The 21,537-nt window shown below is 32.4% G+C and overlaps 1 protein-coding gene across 1 annotated transcript; it reads left to right on the forward strand.

Moving 5' to 3' along the window:
* The first annotated feature begins 912 nt into the window (after positions 1 to 912).
* LOC139488563 (prefoldin subunit 1-like) lies at positions 913 to 21,162 on the forward strand. Its single transcript, XM_071274289.1, has 4 exons — positions 913 to 1,028; positions 10,658 to 10,824; positions 11,553 to 11,637; positions 21,056 to 21,162. Exons 1-4 carry the CDS (start codon positions 984 to 986, stop codon positions 21,140 to 21,142), a joined length of 384 nt encoding a protein of 127 aa, XP_071130390.1. The 5' UTR covers positions 913 to 983; the 3' UTR covers positions 21,143 to 21,162.
* The last annotated feature ends 375 nt before the right edge of the window (positions 21,163 to 21,537 follow it).

Here is a 21,537-nt window from a genome sequence, read left to right on the forward strand (position 1 = left end):
ACTTTGTAATCATGTTTTGGCAAGTAGTATTCTTATAAGTATAATTGTTTTCGTTGTCTCAAAATAAAGTGAGACAGCATTTTTTTTTGGTGTTGAATAAATCTTAATCATGTTTTGGATAGTGTATGGTTAAAAAATAAAAAATATTCTTTTCTAAATAAAGTGGGATTCTGTCAACGTTTTATTTTGTGTTGAATAACTCTTAATCATTTTTTGGTTAGCGTATTAATTGCTATAACTTTGTTTCATTAACTTGTTTCAAAATGAAGTGAGATTCTGACTACGTTTTTTTTTTTTGTGTGTTGAATAAATTTTATCATGTTTTGGTTATAATAGTGTATTGTTATATTTTATTGTTTCATTGTTTCAGATCAAAGGGACCAAGCTGTTAAAAACAATTATCTTTTGTGTTTTTCATTTAAAATGATCTAAAATATTCAAATTTTTACTCAAAATGATCTAAAATATTCAAATTTTTACTCATACCAAGCTATAAATACATTCAGTATTTACACGAAAGCAATTAAAAACAATAATCATGATTTTCCAATTATTCAACTGGTATTTGAATTAAAATTGGGCGCGAACGTGTAGAGTGCGAACGGACCTTGGGTGCGAACGTGCGATGTGCGAACGTGTAGGGTGCGAAAGTATATTGGGCGCGAACGGACCTGATACCCTGTTATTCTAACCTTTTAAGGGATCATATGGCGTGGTTTGGGGGATGATCCCACGGTGTTTTTTTTTTTAATTCGTTACAACAAGGATTTGTATATTACTATACACTGAAATCCTTGGTTACAAGTGTTGAACTATTTTAACCATTTCGTTGCAGTGCGTTGTTGTAATGAATTGTTTAGGGTAGTAAGACTTACTTTCTATGGTTCGAGATCTTTCGAATATTGCAGTTAGTCATGCGTTTGTAATACACTTTATATTGATAACAAAACCATGCGTTCTTTACACATTGATCAAATAACAGAATGGCAGCAAAAGCAGGAATGCCCGTTGACATGGAGCTTAAAAAGGTTTTTAAAGAACTCTTTTAGTTATTCTAGATTGCTGTCACATAGTTTAAGAATAGATGTTTTTTCTTTTCAAAACTTTAAGATTATAGACAGAGCTGTTTTCGGTTATGTATCCAGGTGTAATGATAAGTCGTTATACTAAGGCTATTTTTTTCTTATTTTTTCTGTAGACTTAGCTTTATTTTTTTATAACCATGCATTGGCAAGCTTGATAACTCGTAATTGTTTGTCAGTAAATAAATGTACAATGATGTCCCATACGGAACCTTCTGACCTTGTTTGTTTACATTAAAATTTCAATAGCGTCAAAATCACGTGATGTCAATTCGTTATATCCAATCAAATTGCTCTACTGTCAATTAGCGGATTTTTCAGTCTACGGCAAATTACGTTATTTCTTTCTGGGATATTGCTTCAAAATAGTTTGCAATAGTTCTGGGTTTTATTCAACAGGAAAACTCTTTTTTTTGCCATCTCTTTTGACATCAAGGGAATTTTGTATGAATATTTACCTACAGTCATGATGGTCAGAATATCTATCTTTTGATAATGAATAAAAAGAAAATTCTATGAAAAATAAATGTAAATTGTTTCTTATTAACCAACTCTATATGCCTGTTCAAAATTATGGCATTGACATCGTTTTTTCATATAGTTTTCCTTTCATTTTGGTTGGGCTTTTTTCGCGGGAAAATCGAGAAAGAGGTAAGGAGCATGTCATTTTTAAAATCCTAAAAATACGATTTGCTTGACCTGTATTGCCTGCCACAGGATTGATGACGCTGAATGGAATGTACACAAAGCAATGGAGGCCGGAAATGGGATTTTGTGAAGTTCTAGAATGTTTTTAAATATTCGGAAGTTGGGATTGAAACGGGCATTAGAAAATTGGCATTTTTTGGCAATAATTGAAAACAACAATGAAAACTTACCTTTAAAAATGTTTTTTTATTCAAAAGTGCAGAAAAAAACGTATTTTGCACTGTTTTTCTACGCCAGAAGTACCGTAGTGACATCATTGCGGAGTTTCCCTGTGTGTTAAGTTCAAACACAAATACCTAACGAACTGACAAGATGAACGATTTTAGACTACGGTAGGATAATCTTCACATAGTTTAAGGTTCATCATAACAAACGAACAAATATGGCTGTATTTACATGCCAAAAATTACTCTGAGTACAGACTTACCTGTGAAGTTGGAAAAGTTTGCCTGGCATCCACTAGATATAAAAAAAGTTAAATGCATTTTGTGTTTCAGAAAGATAAAATCTCTTGGATTTTGATGGGCATTTTTTTTCCTTCATGCAAAAGGTGTGAAAATCAACTAAGTTGTGGTATAACTATGAGATGCTTCCTCAGGTAAAATAACCGGTTTGTATTGTTTTGATTGTCATTAATTGACATGGACAAGAGGTATCCAGAGGCGGATTTAGGGGGGGGGGGGGGGCAGGGGGCACAGGCCCCTACTTTTGAGAAAAAAATTTGGTTGATTATATAGGGAATCACTGAAGCGTGACGGGAGCGGGCCCCCTCTTAGGCAGCCAGCGGGCCCCCACTTATGAAAATTTCTAGATCCGCCACTGGTATCTTCATAACTTTAGGTGAGTTAAAGAGTTTATCTGAGTCAGTGAGTGGACAGTATCAAAGTAAGGCCAAAATAATTTAATAGTGTGTGTCCGGTTTCCCGACCCTACCTCCGTTTTTGATGCTGACCCTAAACTTTTTATTGACAAAAACAATTTTTTTTATTAAAAATCCGGATTATTCGGTCTGTCTGGATCCTACTTTTCATTTAGAAAACTACAGATCTTCAAAATGTTTGATAGCTTGGACCAATATGGACAAGTAAAGCGTTTCAAGAACCAAGATTTTAAATAAACAAGCATGGCTTTTCCGTAAACCGTGCTGCGTATTAGCTGTCAAATATGCGAAATGTGATCACATGGTTACAAAATATAATGATATTAATTCCGGATAATTACGATATGATGAATCTTTTTGAAGAACACCATGATGGACCTATAGACGAAAAAAATACGAAGTTGGCGCATTTTGCTCAACTTCTTTGCACAGGTACAAGACGACCAACAGTCAGAATCGTTTCAGGATGGACAGACTGTATCTAATTCTACCGGTTATTAAATTGACAAATAATTTATTAAAGAGTAAAATGAGATCAATTTACTGCTAAAGTCAATCCAGCTTTTGTTGTAAAAAATTGTTCTCAGGACGCAACATAAACGGATGTTAATACTTTTGAGCATTTGACTGTTTGAGTTAATGACGGCAAGGGGGCAGACAATGTGTAACGAAAAATAGAAAGCTTTCCCCAGTAGGCAGACATGGTGTATGATTCATGTTCTGACATTTATAAATGAATCTGCCCCGGCACCATGTCTACTTTTATTCTTTAATATTTCTCTGGCTGGTCCCACAACAGTTTATACTAGAGAAGGAAAAAAAATCATGTCCTATTAATCTACAATTTTTTCCATAGATTTAATAAGGCAAATATTTCGCATTCTCACTCTTCTCAAAATTTTGAATTTTAATATTGTCAGAACCCCACTCTGCAAGATTAAATTCTGTTAAACATCAAAACACATCTATATAGAGAGGTTGCAAGGGTATTACCCCTCGAAAAATCATTAAACCGCTGCTTAGCATCAATTTGCAGTGTTTTTACAACTTTAAAAGAGGGGTAGGAATCTGTTCCCACGTGTATACCCTGTGTGTCATTTACATTGTTAGCTTCAACGAGGCCAAACATACACAGCTCGGGTGGATTTTGCTTTTTCCACCGGCCCACGTGGACAGCCCACCCGTGCCCACTCCAGCTATAATCTCATTTTTAGTAAAAATATTGATTACAAATGCTTATCTGCTTTTTTTCAATTGATTGAACTTGCAGGTCTTTTGATTCAACAAAAGAAATTACATGCCCACTTCTATGGGTGGGCAGAGTTGACAAACTAGAAATTTTGCCCACCCTGTGCCCACTCCCACTGTGGACGGGTGGACAAAGCAAAATCCACCTGAGCTGTAGTAATGATACCATGCCAGATTTTTCACTACCATTTTTGCTTTAAGATAATAAATCAACAAGAACATATTCCTATAAAGAACCACAAAATCCATAAAATTTGCATTAAATTTTATTTTCATATTTCTAACACAGAACTAAAACAGAAAATTAAAAAAGCTGTAGATTTAAGTACTATTCTAAATATCAAAGAAACATGCAGGCACATCCAGTTATTTCAATTGGAACCTTTTTCTGCTGTCATCGATAGAAAAAAATTAAAAAGTTTTTATAAAATAAAATGTTTTACCCTACCCTACCTAAATTTTTCAGGGTGAAATAGGAAACACACTATTTATTTATTTTGGCTTAATTCAGGTGTTTGTTTATTTTTACACCTTAAGCATATTAATAAATGACTGAAATATATATATTTTTTAAATATTTTAATTCACATATATATTATACAGTTATTTAAATTACATTTGATTTCATAGATCAGACATACAAATGTTGCATCTGTGTTCGAGCAACCATTGGTCTTTTTGTTTGACATGGTTTCTTGGCAAGTTTCTGAGTTAATGGCATGGTAGAGTCAAACAGAGTACTTGTCACTGTTTTTGCTTTTATTGAAGTCAAACTAGACTTGCCACTGTCTTTCATCAGTTTTTTGAAAAAGGTGATCTTTTTGATCAGATGTGTTTTGTAAGCCAGCATTGATACAACAATTGGTGGCGCTTAAAGTATCCAAACAGCAGGTAATTTCCATGGCTGTACACTGCTCGTCTTAAGTCGGCAAACTCCTGCTTGACTAGTTCATGGAGCGTTTTCACAAGTTCTGGTATATTTTGTGGTTTCCAGTAATCGCCTGTTTGGACAGAGATTATCTGAGTGATGCGGTTGCTATGGTTCATTTAAAAAAATTATATCATATGAAGAAAAAGTTTTACCAATATATTTCAGGACAAAAACGAATTCCATATGATAAAAAATATTTACTACATGTAATCAAAATTTATTTACTGCAAGCTGCATGTAAGCAGACGTATTTGGACAGAGTGTATATCTTTTGCGGTTGCTATGGTTCATTTTCTAAATTTATTATCACATGAAGAACACGTTTGAGCAATATATTTCTGGACAAAAACGAGTTCAATATGATAATAAATGTTTACTACATGTGCAACCAATATAAATAAGAAGATGTGGTTTGATTGGCGATATGAGACAGCTCTTCACAAGAGATAAAATGACACAGAAATGAATAGCCATAAGTCACCCTACGGCCTTCAACAGTGAGTAAAGCACATACCACATACATAGTTATTATTTCATACAATAAAAAAAATATGTTAAAGAGATAATTCGGTAAAAAACAAACATTTGACCCTTTTATTTATTTGAAAATGAAACTTTATCTAACTAAAGTTCGTTATATAATTTTTAACCTTCTTTTCCTTTTAGAAAAAAAACAAATGTCGAACAATTACAAACAAATAAGTACCATATGAAGCCTTTGTAAACAGATATCAAACTGGTTGAAAACTAGTGGTTTTGATAAACCCCAAGGACACCACATGATTTAGTACCAATTCAATCATTATTCGTACTATGTATAATTAAATTAAAAATTTATTTTATTTATTTATTATATAAATTAAATTAAGCATTAATTAAAAAGTGGAAAAGCAATCATTGTGATTTATAAGTTTTTTTTCGGAATTTACTCATATTTTTAGCTCACCTGGCCCGAAGGGCCAAGTGAGCTTTTCTCATCACTTGGCGTCCGGCGTCCGTCGTCCGTCGTCCGTCGTCGTCCGTCGTCGTTAACTTTTACAAAAATCTTCTCCTCTGAAACTACTGGGCCAAATTAATCCAAACTTGGCCACAATCATCTTTGGGGTATCTAGTTTAAAAAATGTGTGGCGTGACCCGGTCAACCAACCAAGATGGCCGCCACGGCTAAAAATAGAACAAAGGGGTAAAATGCAGTTTTTGGCTTATAACTCAAAAACCAAAGCATTTTGAGGAAATCTGACATGGGATAAAAATGTTTATCAGGTCAAGATCTATCTGCCCTGAAATTTTCAGATGAATCGGTCAATCGGTTGTTGGGTTGCTGCCCCTGAATTGGTAATTTTGAGGAAATTTTGCTGTTTTTAGTTATTATCTTGAATATTATTATAGATAGAGATAAATTGTAAACAGCAATAATGTTCAGCAAAGTAAGATCTACAAATAAGTCAACATGACCAAAACGGTCAGTTGACCCCTTTAGGAGTTATTGCCCTTTATAGTCAATCTTTAACCATTGTTCATAAATCAAAGTAATCTTTTACAAAATCTCCACTGAAACTACTAGGCCACAATCATCTTTGGGGTATCTAGTTTAAAAAATGTGTGGCGTGACCTGGTCAACCAACCAAGATGGCCGCCACGGCTAAAAATAGAACATAGGGGTAAAATGCAATTTTTGGCTTATAACTCAAAAACCAAAGCATTTTGAGGAAATCTGACATGGGATAAAAATGTTTATCAGGTCAAGATCTATCTGCCCTGAAATTTTCAGATGAATCGGTCAATCGGTTGTTGGGTTGCTGCCCCTGAATTGGTAATTTTGAGGAAATTTTGCTGTTTTTAGTTATTATCTTGAATATTATTATAGATAGAGATAAATTGTAAACAGCAATAATGTTCAGCAAAGTAAGATCTACAAATAAGTCAACATGACCAAAATGGTCAGTTGACCCCTTTAGGAGTTATTGCCCTTTATAGTCAATCTTTAACCATTGTTCATAAATCAAAGTAATCTTTTACAAAATCTCCACTGAAACTACTAGGCCACAATCATCTTTGGGGTATCTAGTTTGAAAAATGTGTCCGATGACCTGGCCATTCAACCAAGATGGCCACCACGGCTAAAAATAGAACATAGGGGTAAAATGCAATTTTTGGCTTATAACTATGAATTCAAAGCATCTAGAGCAAATCTGACAAGAAGTTAAATTGTTAATCAAGTCAATATCTATCTGCCCTGAATTTTTCAGATGAATTGGACAACTGGTTGTTGGGTTGCTGCCCTCCAATTGGTAATTTTTAAAGAAATTTTGCCGTTTTTGGTTATCTTGAATACTATTATAGATAGCGATAAACTGTAAACAGCAATAATGTTCAGCAAAGTAAGATCTACAAATAAGTCAACATGACCTAAATGGTCAATTGACCCCTTAAGGAGTTATTGCCCTTTATAGTCAATTTTTAACAATTTTCATTGATTTGGTAAATATATGTAAATTTTTACCAAATATAGTTCTCTGTTACTAATGGGCAAAGTTCATTATAGATATAATTGTAAGAAGCAAAATCGTTCAGTAAAGTAAGAACTTCAAACACATCACCATCACCAAAATACAATTTTGTCATGAATCCATTTGTGTCCTTTGTTTAATATGCACATAGACCAAGGTGAGCGACACAGGCTCTTTAGAGCCTCTAGTTTGTGAAACCATTTGTATATATGTTCCAGACCTTATGAGATTGGGACCATTTGCGTACTTTTTCAAAAAACGCATATGGTCAGACCGTACACGTACCGTCTGACTAAATTTAAGAAGTTGGTCAAGTTATGTATTGTCAGCTGCCTGGACTGTACGCGTATACTCATATGGTCCGGACTGTAAGTGTACTGTCCAAATACTCATATGGTCTGGAACATATACATGCATCTTTGTCTGAATTAAAATAAAAACAAATAAATATAACTTTTCCTTTTTATTAGCTCACCTGGCCCAAAGGGCCAAGTGAGCTTTTCTCATCACTTTGCGTCCGTTTTCGTCCCTCGTCGTCGTCTGTTAACTTTTACAAAAATCTTCTCTGAAACTACTGAGCCAAATCAATCCAAACTTGGCAACAATCATCTTTGGGGTATCTAGTAAAAAAAATGTGTCCGGTGACCCGGCCACCCAACCAAGATGGCCCCATGGCTAAAAATAGAACATAGGGGTAAAATGCAGTTTTTGGCTTATAACTCAAAAACCAAAGCATTTAGAGCTAATCTGACATTCGATGAAATTGTTTATCAGGTCAAGATCTTTCTGCCCTGAAATTTTCAGATGAATCGGACAACCCGTTGTTGAGTTGCTGCCCCTGAATTGGTAATTTTAAGGAAATTTTGCTGTTTTTTGTTATTATTATTGAATATTATTATAGATAGAGATTAACTGTGAGCAGCAATAACGTTCAGCAAAGTAAGATTTACAAATAAGTCAACATGACCAAAATGGTCAGTTGACCCCTTTAGGAGTAATTGCCCTTTATAGTCAATTTTTAACCATTTTTCATAAATCTTAGTAATCTTTTACAAAAATCTTCTCCTCTGAAACTACTGGGCCAAATTAATCCAAACTTGGCCACAATCATCTTTGGGGTATCTTGTTTAAAAAATGTGTCCGGTGACCCGACCATCCAACCAAGACATGCAAGATGGCCGACACGGCTAAAAATAGAACATAGGGGTAAAATGCAGTTTTTGGCTTATAACTCAAAAACCAAAGCATTTATAATTAGAGCAAATCTGACTGGAGTGAAATTGTTTATCAGGTCAAGATCTATCTGCCCTGAAATTTTCAGATAAATCTGACAACCCGTTGTTGGGTTGCTGCCCCTGAATTGGTAATTTTAAGGAAATTTTGCTGTTGATGGTTATTATCTTGAATATTATTATAGATAGAGATAAACTGTGAACAGCAATATTGTTCAGCAAAGTAAGATTTACAAATAAGTCAACATAACCGAAATGGCCAATTGACCCCCTAAGAAGTTAGTGTCCTTTATAGTCAATTTTTAACAATTTTCATAAAATTTGTAAATTTTTACTAACATTTTCCACTGAAACTACAGGGTCAAGTTCATTATAGATAGAGATAATTGAAAGCAGCAAGAATGTTCAGTAAAGTAAGATGTACAAACACATCACCATCACCAAATACACAATTTTGTCATGAATCCATCTGCTTCCTTTGTTTAATATTCACATAGACCAAGGTGAGCGACACAGGCTCTTTTGAGCCTCTAGTTTGTCTTCCTGTCTCTTACATGAGCATTTGAACAAGCTGACCACCCTCAAACTTATTAGTTGGCGCACATCAAAGTCGTGCACCTAAATAAATAAAACAAAAGCAAATTTATTTGGCCTTTTAATCATTTTAAATAAGAACAAGACGTTTAATTATAAATATTAAGCATATATATCTTTTCGATACAATTGTTATTTACTTAAAATAAAAAGATCACGATTGTTTAATCAAGATAACTGTTGACATGTTATTTGGCATGCGTCAATCTGTTCATTGATTTTCGGCATATCAAAGAAAAACCGGCAAGTTTCTAAATAATGTTGAAAATCTTATTTATTTAAGATTATTTTTCTATAAAATTTGAAGTTTATGCATTAAATATCTATCTCTACCATAATATGTAATAATATAACATATAAAAGCTCTCCTTCTAGTCCTTAGTGGCATTGTATAGTTGTTAGTGCACTAAGGAGTCCTTAATTAGCAGTGTTTAGACGTACCGGTCTGTAAACACTAAAACAGGTTGGGACCGGTCACTGGAATAGGTTTTTTACCAAATACATGACAAATCCCCCCACTCGATAGGCTATGTGTCTCCACATCAAATTTTATAATAAAATGCCATTGGATCAGGAATAAAAAGGGAAATTTATGTAAAGCAAAATACAAAATATTTTATGTCCTATAAAATATTCTCCTCCAATGCAAGCAAATGCCAAGACAATATTTCATGACGACATGTACATGTATGTATCGTGAGATATTTTCATCATCTATGAAAAAATGGCTAGAGTAAGACAAATTTCCTTAAATTTTGACTGTATATACTATAGTAGTCCAAATAATTATGATGTCTGGCAAGGCTTTTTTTTTTCTTTCTGGGACGCCTCCCTTACGACGTCATAACGCTGAAGCCATTTTTTGTGTCGTCTGGACTTTGAGAGCAAATGGGGGGGGGGGGGACTTTGAGACCTAATTTTGACATGGAATTTTCATTGCTGGCTAAAAAAAATTACATACATTGTACATGTACATGTAGTTACAAAGTCCTACCCAAGAAACGTCATTTCCGGTGAATATTTTAAAAATATTAAACTTGGTAAAATTTGATGACCCCGAATTTCCGGAAGTTTTGATTTACATTATCTGGAAATTTGGGTCTGTCATGGCATATTTTGACACTATAAATGAAAAAATAAATAGAATATGAAGATACATGTAATAGCTCTTAGGCATAAAATATTGTTTGTTTCCCCAATCCCAACCAACCCTGAAAAAAACGGTCAGACTCATAAAATTTTAGTGTCAAAACTAAGTCAAATATTATTTTATTCATTTCTGATTTTCAGGCTTGCAAGATTGACGGATTTGTTCCAGCTTTTTGGTAATATAATTATTTCCCTACCTACCTACCCACACCTGGCTTTGCAGAGTTGGGATTGGGGAAACAAACAATATATTAAATTAGAACCTAGTTTACAGAAATTGGTATATACATGTACAGTAGACTATTTTTTTTAAATCATTGCAGGCATTTCAAGAACTCCAGATAAAGATGATTAACTCCAAAAATCAAATTAAGATCTCCGATGCCCAGATAGAGGCTCTTAAGAGAACAATTCAACATTCAAAATTGGTATATCATGAACTGTCATCCCTGGCAGAAGAAACCCGTCTATATGAAGGAGTGGGCAGAATGTAAGTATAAAGGGATATATATACTGTCCGCTAATAATTATATGTCAGAAATTTGTCAATCAGGTTGATTGTTTAGTTGAAGAATAAATTGGTAGAAATTCATTTTGGGATCATGAGAAATGTTTTAGTTCCTAATTAGCAGTTTTTACTGAATTAAACGAAACAAAGTTGGCAAAAATAACATTAGGAATGTCCTTCTATATAATATATAGCCAAACTTGTCATTGCTTTCAAATTAGACAAAAAAAACTTACATACCAAAAAACTATTTTTTGATGCTGATCCTATACATGTACATGATGTAGGGTCAAATACCTTTTAAAACCATGAAAACATTCTCAACACCAATAAACATGATAAAGAAATGCAGATAAACCGACTTCCAACAAATCATATTTTGTTTAATTTATCTTTTGGCAGACAAAGCTATTTTGAAAAAACTTAGATAAAAAATAAGTAGACTTAGTAAGACATATATACAGTACTTATTGATGTGACCAATAGAAAGGGTTTGAATGCTGTGACAATATGTCATGAAGGAGTTAATACAGAGAAAGATTGTGATAAGGCTTCAACAACATCCTTTTTTTTGCTGGAATTTCAAATCATATGAATATGTGTGTAATATTTTTTCGTAGATAAAATAATTGGTATTTTGAAACTCTTAAATTGTACTACGGTATAAAGTTACATTTAAAATCAAAGTTATTGTGTTTTTTTCCTAATAGGTTCATATTGCAGCCTCCAAAAGAAATTAAAAACCAGTTAGATTCTAAGATGAAAGCATCAGAAGAAAAAATAGAATCCTTACAGGTATGCAACCTTTCTGTTTCTTGGGCAGTCTAAATCAATTTGATGTAGGTTTTAAAATATTATGAATGGATAAAATGGTGATAAAAAAATTAAGACCTCATTTTGTGTGTTGCTTCTCTTCCTTCCACAATAAATTAATCATGCCTCTGTATCATATAGGTACCGTGCATAGTCGCTTTTGTCATCCATTCTTATGACTATTCAGTTTGGGTTATTTTGGGAGAAAAACGAAAATAAAGGTGTCCGGATATTGATTCCATATTCAAACCGACTTTTAAGTCAGATATTACTTTCGGTTTTAACATTGAGAACCAATCATATGATAGATAACATAAATGAAAAATGTATAAGCCAATCAGGGCGTTGTCTATATCGTGGTTTTTAGATCGTAAGAACCACTACTATTATACCTTGGTTTAAACTTGCACATAATTTTCATAAGTACTCGGACGGGGACAGGACAATTATTTTCGCGTTTATCTGCCTGTATACTTTAATATACTACTATAATATATAGATATATGGAGAAGAAAGTTAGAATTAATAGTTAATCGAAAATTAAATACACTTTAATACATGTAATATTTATAATAATATACGTATGTTCATAGTATACAGAAACGCAAAATTAATGGAATATTACAGAAAACAAAATAATAACAAACTTTGAAAGAGAGAGAGAGAGAGGGCTTTAAAAAATTGTCCTGTCTCCATGTACCTAGTGTATGATTTTTGATACCATTTTTTAAATTCTCTACACATAAAATCTTTTACAAAAATTCATCCTAAAATAGTTAATATACTTTCAACCTAGCTAAAAATGCCCATGATTTCGCTTTTAAGTCAAACAGGACTTCTGGATTTTAACTTGCACATAAATTTCATTAGAGTGCTCGGGGACAGGACAATAATTGTCATCAGTCGTGTTGATATAGACTCTCTATATAATAGACATTGGAAGCAAGGGGGAGGGCTTTAACTGTTTTCTATGAATTTTAATACCTTTTCTGAAATTCTCAAAACATGAAACATTTTACAAAAAATCTCCCTACAACAGTTTACATACTTTCAACCAAGTTATAAATTCCCGCGATATTGCGGGTGTGTTCTAGTATGATTGAAACCTGGTCTTTTTTCTGCAAGGCCAGATGAGGTGTTTTGATACACATCCATTTTTGGGGAAGACGGCTTCAAGCCGTCAATCCCCTATGGGGTTGACCATAGTGACATTCCCTCACATCATTCATTTTGTTTTTATAGTGTGGAAAACCCCCCAACAAATCTTACTAAGATTGAAGAGAAGGAGACCCAGAAATGAATAGTTTGACTTTAAACACTTATTTACACATTTCCCTTCTGTTTCTCACGAAATTATCGTATCTTGAGCTCTCCTTTACACTGTTTATGTTTCTTTTACAATCCGGAAAAATCAGTATGACGAGATATTCTAAATATATCCAACCTACATTGTATTTTATAGTGACGTCATTCTTGGAATGCCACACTACGCAGAAGCAGGGATATCCTTCACTGGTTATTTAAATCATTCTCAGAGATCGTGCACTAATGACACATTGGTATTTGTTAAATTTAAACATAATAATGTTTGCTGTAGATGATTCAAACATCAACATGCAATACTTTAATTTGTAGGTGAACAACTTTCAAAGTAAACAAAGATTTTGGGATACATGAGATAGGGGAGAGAAACGATTTTATTCATTTTTTTCTGTAAAAATTCTGTTTTGAGAATCTTCCTCCAATTCTGGAGCACCTCAATTGTTGAGTAATTATCCACTAAAAATAAAATAAAAGTTAATGTATCTAAACACTTAAAATGTGACATTTCATTGGATTAGTAGTCTTCCATTAAAACTGAATTTTTGTGTACCAACATAATCATTATAATGGTAAAAAAAAAATGTTGCATTTTGTAGTTTAAACCTATTTATTCATGAAATTTACAAATATTTCAAATTTAGGATTTGGAAACAAGCTTCACACAGTTTACATCAATCATATTTTTTTTATTAGTACCTGTTTCCCTGTGATGAGAGTTGTAACTGGGAACTTTATCAATGGAAATTTAAAACTGAATAGATTTTTCAGTCCAAACTTTCTTTAAAAAAAACACAAAAAATCTAAGAGTACTGTCACAAAAAATGGAAAATGGCCCTAGCCTGCAGTTCAGTGGTACACAATTAAGATTTCAAAAAATATTGTAGTTGTTGTGAAATGACAGAATTCAGTTGAAATTTAGATAATTAAATATAAACTTTAATCATATGTTTAGATTTAGAAGATGCAGATCTCTTCCATTTGTCCAAATTGAATCCTAAACTAAGGAAACGAAGTTACATTAAACAACAATTGATTTCAATATCGTCAACCTTTCTACATGTTCTAGCTGTTCTTTTTTCCATTCTTTACATGAAGACTATCAAAAGATACCCCCCCTTTCCAAAAAAAATAATTAAATAGAAACAAGGGCCGTCTTTCCCCTCAGAGCTATTCAGCTCTTTGATTATCCTTTCGGTTAGACACTTTTATTTTGATACAGAATTGCCATATTATAGCAATATTCAAAAAGTGACTGTCAGTGACAGCCAGGGTTTCCCCTGGGTCAATTATTTTTTTTCGCCACCACTTTCGCCAAAACAATATATTTTTTCGCCAAGTAACATAAATATATTTTTCGTTTAAAATTTACCTTTTTTTTACCCCCCCCCTCCCCCTTTCCCGTAAATAAGATGATTTTGCGCCATAGATTATTCTCTCAAACTTATTTTAGAGTCTACATTTTAATGAATAAACACTAAACATTTACCTTAAAACAACAGAATTTTTATTAACTTAGTAAAAGGGAAAAATATTCATTGTATTTTAAACAACTTTTCTAAATTTCTAAATGAGGGGGCAACTATACTTTAAATAATAAAGAAGATATAAGTCCTGGAATATAACACAATTAATGGACATATTTTGATCATATAATACCAGTATAGTTCGTAGTAGGGAAAGTTTCTTTAAAAGAAAAATACTGATGTGCCCTTTTGTACTAAGACGTGGTTTTTACAACAAAACAAAAGCTTGTCTCACATGAAATTGATCCCTCATTTCATGTGTAGTCATTACATTGAAGGGTTACTCTCATTCGAGGGGTTGTTCTTAACCTTTGGATAGATTTCTTCATAACGACAGTTTTCTTTTCTTGGCCATCGTAAATGAAAAAGTTGGGACGTAAAACTATGTCTGAAACACGTGTGTCACTAAAACGACTTTAAAGTAGTCTCCCTAATCAATAACCTATATTAAAGTCAAAGGATAATTTAAATTTTAAATCAGAGATTTTTCTTGCTTTTGAACATTTTTCGTCACAACAGCTTTCTTTGATAAACTATCTTTAAAAGGAGAGGAGACGTCAAAAGTTTGCTTCAAACACGTGCGTCGCAAAGTGGTAAATAAATTATGTATATGACATTTAGCGGAAGCTAATTAACCATATCATTTCGTCAAACAATTCAGTCAACACCTTTATTAATTAGTCCTTTGTTGTCGATAGGTATAAAATGCAATCAGCTGATTATTGATTTTCTGTCCAAATCTTAATGAGGTCAAGGTGAATTCCGAGTATTGTCTGATCGGGTAAAGTCCAAGAAACTCGAAAAAAGTAAATAAACAAGATGTTGGAATATATAACGTTATATATATTTCTGTCGCCAAATTCTTTCGCCAATGACGAATTTTAATCGCCACAATTATTATTTTTTAGCAAATTGCGAAAATGGCGACCGCCAGCGGAAACCCTGGTGACAGCAAACCCAAATTTTTTAACATTTATTTGTGTCCTGGCATTTTTTCATTATCACAAGGTCCTTAAACCCAGAATGGTAAAAGTGGCAATCATCAACATTGAACTTGGCCTCCATTTTGTTATCAGTAACAATATAATAAAATTTTAATACCATTGGTTGAATGGTCCAGGAGTTAAAGCAGGGACACAACTGGAAACACCATTTTTCAATCTTTCAAGAACCATATGCATGAAACCAACTCCCGAACAGTGAAAAAGAAATTTATCAATATTAAACTTTACTTCTATTTTGTCATCAGTAAGGGAGTAACCATTTAACTTCAATTGAGGTTGGTCATGTTTTTATTTTCTTAGGCAGAATATTTTATTTAGTTTTTTGACTCGATCAATCAGATTGGTTTTTTTTCAAAAGTTAACACTATAAGGTATTGAGGGAATTTGCATTCAGAATATTTTATTTGTCTTCTGCTTGACCAGAATATTTTTTTCATCAAATCGGGGTTCAGTATAATTTTTAGAAAAAATCATAACCCCCACACCCCCATTAATACAGTTAGAAATTTAGTTAACCTTTTATGAATGGAAATTACAATGAAAATATCAAGAATTTAATATACATGTAGACTATAAAATTTCCTGTACAAATGTTCAGACTTTTCATTTACAAAAAAATTATATTCCTGTAGTTAGAGTTACTAGCCTTGATTATATTTGCTATTTTGACCCCCCTTTAAAAGTACTGATAATTTTTATACGCCCGTCTTTTAGACGGGACGTATTATGGTATATCGTTGTCCGTCCATCCGTCGTCCACACTTCGGACAATAACTCAAAAACACTTTCACCAATTTCCATGAAACTTTGGTGAATTGTTTATATCTATTGATGTAAGCTCCTTTTCAAGTTTTATAAATTTCAGATTTTAAGTTTTGGATTTATGGGGCTTTATTCATAAAAAAAGGGGGATTTTCAACACTAAGGACAATAACTCAAAAAGGCTTTCACCAATGTCCATGAAACTTTGGTGAATTGTTTATATCTATTGATGTAAGCTCCCTTTCAATTTTTATAAATTTCAGATTTTAAGTTTTGGATTTATGGGGCTTTATTCATAAAAAAAAGGGGATTTTCAACACTTCTGACAATAACTCAAAAAGGCTTTCACTAATGTCCATGAAACTTTGGTGAATTGTTTATATCTATTGATGTAAGCTCCCTTTCCATTTTTATAAATTTCAGATTTTATATTTCCGTGTTATGAATTTTTATGCTTAAAAAAGGGGGGATTTTCCAATTTTGGGACAATAACTAACACTTTCACAAAATTTTATGCAACTTTGATAAACTGTTTATATCTATTGATATAAGCTCCCTTTCCATTTTTATAAATTTTAGATTTTACGTTTTCTTAAGTAATGAATTTTTATACTTAAAAAAGGGGGATTTTATGAAACTTTGGTGAATATATTAATGTAACATCCCTTTTGATTTGTATATATATTTCTAGTTGATCATATAAATTCATTTAAAGCATAAAAGACAAGTTAAAAGAGCAACGGGCGTATCATGCGCTAAAGCGCAGCCCTTTATTACATATTTAACACACAAGTTGGAAACTTGGAAGTGACACTTTTAAACAATTTTATGGAAGAAATCCACTTTTTAAAGTTGTATATTTTTTTTCAATACTGAATAGCAGAAAATAATGTTCTAAATATGATTTTGAAGGCTTTGGGCATTTTTAAGTAAGATAATAAAATTACAGAAAAAACAAGTTTAATGTCTATTTTCATTTGACTTTATCATGTTTATCAGCATTTCATTTGTATACAAATAAATAAACAACTATAAAAATTCAAACAAAACAGCTTAAAAGATCCAGAACACATTAAAAGTAGTTATCAGGTACATGTACTATATGGCAGCTAAAATAGTAACTATTGGTCCGAGTACACAGTTATTTCGTTGTGCATTTCTTTTAGACAATAAATTCAAATAAAAAAAAATCCCACCTGCGCTACACTGTGTTGTACTACTTTTGGGACAAATTATATCAAAATTATAGAAAACTTCATCTGCTCTAACTCAAAATAAGGACAATTTTATGTAAAGGGAGTCTTGAAATCTTTTGACAGCTTCCAAAATGCTAATTTTTGACCTTTTCAACTGGACCAAATCACTACTTTACATAATAATTCATGAATCAAATTTGTTTACAGTGTAACTTTATCCTCCTTGCTACTTGAGGCATAAAACATAAAGAAATAAATTTGGAAGCGGTATAAAAAAAAATTGACAAGTAACACACTGTCCACACTAGGACAAAGAAAATCAAGGGACGATAACTGTGTACTCGGACCTTTTGTTTAAAAAATGTTAACATTGAAATAGCAACAGGTACTTTTGGCATTTAAAGTTTGTTAAAAAAAAATCAAGTATGTTTGATTGGGGAAAACAGGCTTAATAATGTACCTGAGAAATCTAACTAAATGTAGAAACAGTAAATTTTCTCATAATAAGATCATTTTTTTTTAAATGCAGCCTTATGCCTTTATGTCCCTAAGTCAGAAGGTTAGAGACAAGATTTTGATAAGATCTTTTAGGGCTGGTAAAGAGAATAATCAAGTTATCTTTCTTTGATCTAAATTCTTGAAGTGTCATTAGTAAGGCTTTTAGATAATGGTAGGGATACACTGGTTTTGTTTGGTGATCCAAAAGTGTGAAAGAAAAAAGATTTAATACTACTGATATAAAAATCATTAAGGGAGATGAAGTTAAACAGTGTTTACTTATTACTAAATCCTTCTTTCTTTGAATAACTTTTCATCATGAAACATCCTTAAACCTTGTTAACAGTGGCATTTAAAAAAAGGAAATTCTGACTGACAAACCCAGACATCACTGGCTTAGCCTTACTGTTCATATTGAAATTAATTTCAAAACAACAATTTTATCTTTGTGCAGTTGTTTACTACAAATATGGCATAGATTCTAAATTATATGTTAAAAATCTTCTGAATTAGTCTTCATGCTGATGATTTTTAAAAAGAAGACAATTTTCCCATCAAAAATACTCTTTTCACCTTGAATTATAAAAATAAGCGAAGTTGTTTTAAGTTGTGCAACTAAGTATAACTGTAAAATTCATAGGCAAAACTAATCTAAACTAGTGTCTTTTTGTTTTTGGGATGTACAAGTACCTGTCCACGTCCAATTGTATTTTTGTCCATCTGATGAGTTAAGCCTTTTTCAACTGATTTTTGTCTTGCTTAATGGAGTCAAAAAGCGAGACATAGGTATGCTGTTTCCGGTGGCGGCATCGGTGGCAACAATGTAATAGTTTGTGATGAGGTCTATTGTATGGTGAACCACTAGTGGTATGTCAAAGATAATTGGTATGCAGTTGCATAAACATTGGCATATCTCATTTCCATGCAGATTATTTGGCCCTGCCCCCTCAGTTAAGGTTTATTGACTTTGAAATTTTTGCTTATTTTACATGTATTAGTTTATGGTTAGGTTTGTTGAAAGGGAACTACTTATGATAAGTGATGGTATTTAGTATGCAGTTGTATTAGCATTTTGCACATCTCATTTCCATGGAGATTTTTTTACCATGTACTTTCAGTCATGGTTCATTGACCTTGAATATTTGCAAAACTTTACATGTTTAAGTGTTGCTATTTTAACTTTTTAAATTTAACATTTGCATTATCAAAATTAAAAAAAAAACGAGACATATCTCTGCGATAACAGTTTATTATAGTTTTTTCTTATGTTGTACTGTTATACCACAGTCACAGGTTAGGGGGATGGTTGGGATCCAGCTAACATGTTCAACCCAGCCACATTCTGTATGTTTGTGTCTGTCTCAAGTCAGGAGCCTGTAATTCATATGTGTTTTTCGTTCATTTTTTGTACATAAATTAGGCTGTTAGGCTGTTAGTTTTTCTCGTTTGAATTGTTATACATTTTGGGGCCTTTTATAGCTGACTATGCATTATAGGTTTTGTTGAAGGTCGTACGGTGACCACTAGTTGTTAATTTCTGTGCTATATTGCTAAATTTATTCAGATTATTTTACTGTTTATAAATCTTCCAATAACTTCCTTGTATAACAGGATTATTTTTTACAATGTCATTAAATATACTAGTACCCTTTGAAAATACATGAGCATTTACATTCTTTCTTTTAAATTTGCAGTTAATACATAAGTTAATGGGAAAGATTTTATTTTTTATGTCACTTTATAAAAATTTTATGATCACAATCTTTAAATGTTAAAAAAATTAAGTTTTCACATTATTCATAAGGTAATCATTTCTATTTAAAGGTCAAGTTTTTATTGGTGGGTAACAGATTTCAAACATTGATATAACAATATACAAATTACACCTGAATTTCAATATCATTTTTAACTGCATTTTCTATTTTCTCAATGTACGTCTATAATAGTCTAAAGAGAATCATCTGTTAACCTTATTTATATCTATTTCATTTAGATTGGGCCAAAATTAAAAATATGTTTGTTTCCCCTCCCCCCATCCGGGTCAAAAATAAGCCCCCGGGTTAAAAAATTATTTTCCACAAAAAATCGAAATTATTTTTTTCCTGAAAATTATTTTTTTCTATTGTTGGAAAGTGCTTGAAAGCAGAAGGATTGATAATCTAAATAAATACACTCAAATTGAGCACAAACAACTGATAAGTGGCCTGGACTGGACAAGTCAAACCATTCATGTGACCATGCTATGACAATCACATCCAGTTAAAAAAAAAAAAGAACCTGCCTTCCTGGTCTGTTTACAAAGGGTAGACCCAGGGGAGGGGAAACAGACATTCTTTTAGATGTGGCCTTGTTGGAATTTTATAATTAATCCTAACAGTTGAAAAACATCAGTTGTATCAGAATTGAATTATGTCTAATAATCATTGATTGTCTCAACAAGATTGATTTCCTTGCTTGAGCTGGTACAGCAAAGTGAGAAAAGTAATTTAATAATTGTAATTTATCAAACCTTCATGGAATTGTTTGAAACTTAAAACTGCTAACCCTTCATGTCCACCTTAGACCAAGTCCAGTTTTTAGTGGGTTTTGCATTAATTAGTCTTTCAAGTTGCCTTTGGATAGATAACATACATGTATGTGCAATGTGGTGGACAATGGAACTGAAAAATAATGATCATTAATAGCAAGATATGGTATCATTTCTCAGTGAGGCCACTTTCCAGCGGAGACAAAGTTCAGGAGATGTTAGCAACTATAGTTCACCATTAGCCTTTAACAATAAGTAAAACTCATTCTGCAATGCATTGAAGCTATATAAAGCTTGTCATTGGTCAACAACTTTACTCAACATGTGTTGAAATTTCTGCTGTAGTATGGTCTCAGCTGGAGATATTTTTATGGATTCATTGGTTCTCATTTTATTAACAAAAATACATATAATGGTTACTGGAGAGATTGATTCATTCATGCAATATTAATGATGCAGGGCTATTTTTTATGAGTTTATATAAAATGCTGTCATGGCTGTAAGTGGTTTATTTATTAATTATATATATAAATATATAATGATCATTCTTTTTTTATATATTTTCAGAAAAACAAGACATATTTAGAAAGAAATATAAAAGAAAGTGAGGACAATCTTAGAGAAATGATAACAAGTCGTCAAATGGCAAAATAAATAAACTGATTACATCATTATTATATATATGTTGTGGTTCCATATTAAATCAGCTTCAAATTTCTCGACACATATATAACCCCCTTGGTAGCCATGTGGTCCAAGTGGTCATTTAGGGAAAAAAGTTTATGGTCAATAATAATGCCGCCACCAATATGAAGTAATTAAGATTTGTGGTATGACAACTTTTTACCAATGAGCAAATTATGTGGATAAAAGCAACCTTAAGTAAAACTCATTCTGCAATGCCTTCAACAAATAGCAAAACCCACATGGTAAAGTCAGCTATAAAAGGTCTTAATATGACAAAATATGAAACCTTTATATTAGCACAGCCTGATAAATTTTATGATAAAACAATAAGCCAAAAGCAATAAACCACATGTACACAACCA

This window comes from Mytilus edulis, chromosome 9, assembly GCF_963676685.1.
Source record: "Mytilus edulis chromosome 9, xbMytEdul2.2, whole genome shotgun sequence".
Lineage (NCBI taxonomy): Eukaryota > Metazoa > Mollusca > Bivalvia > Mytilida > Mytilidae > Mytilus > Mytilus edulis.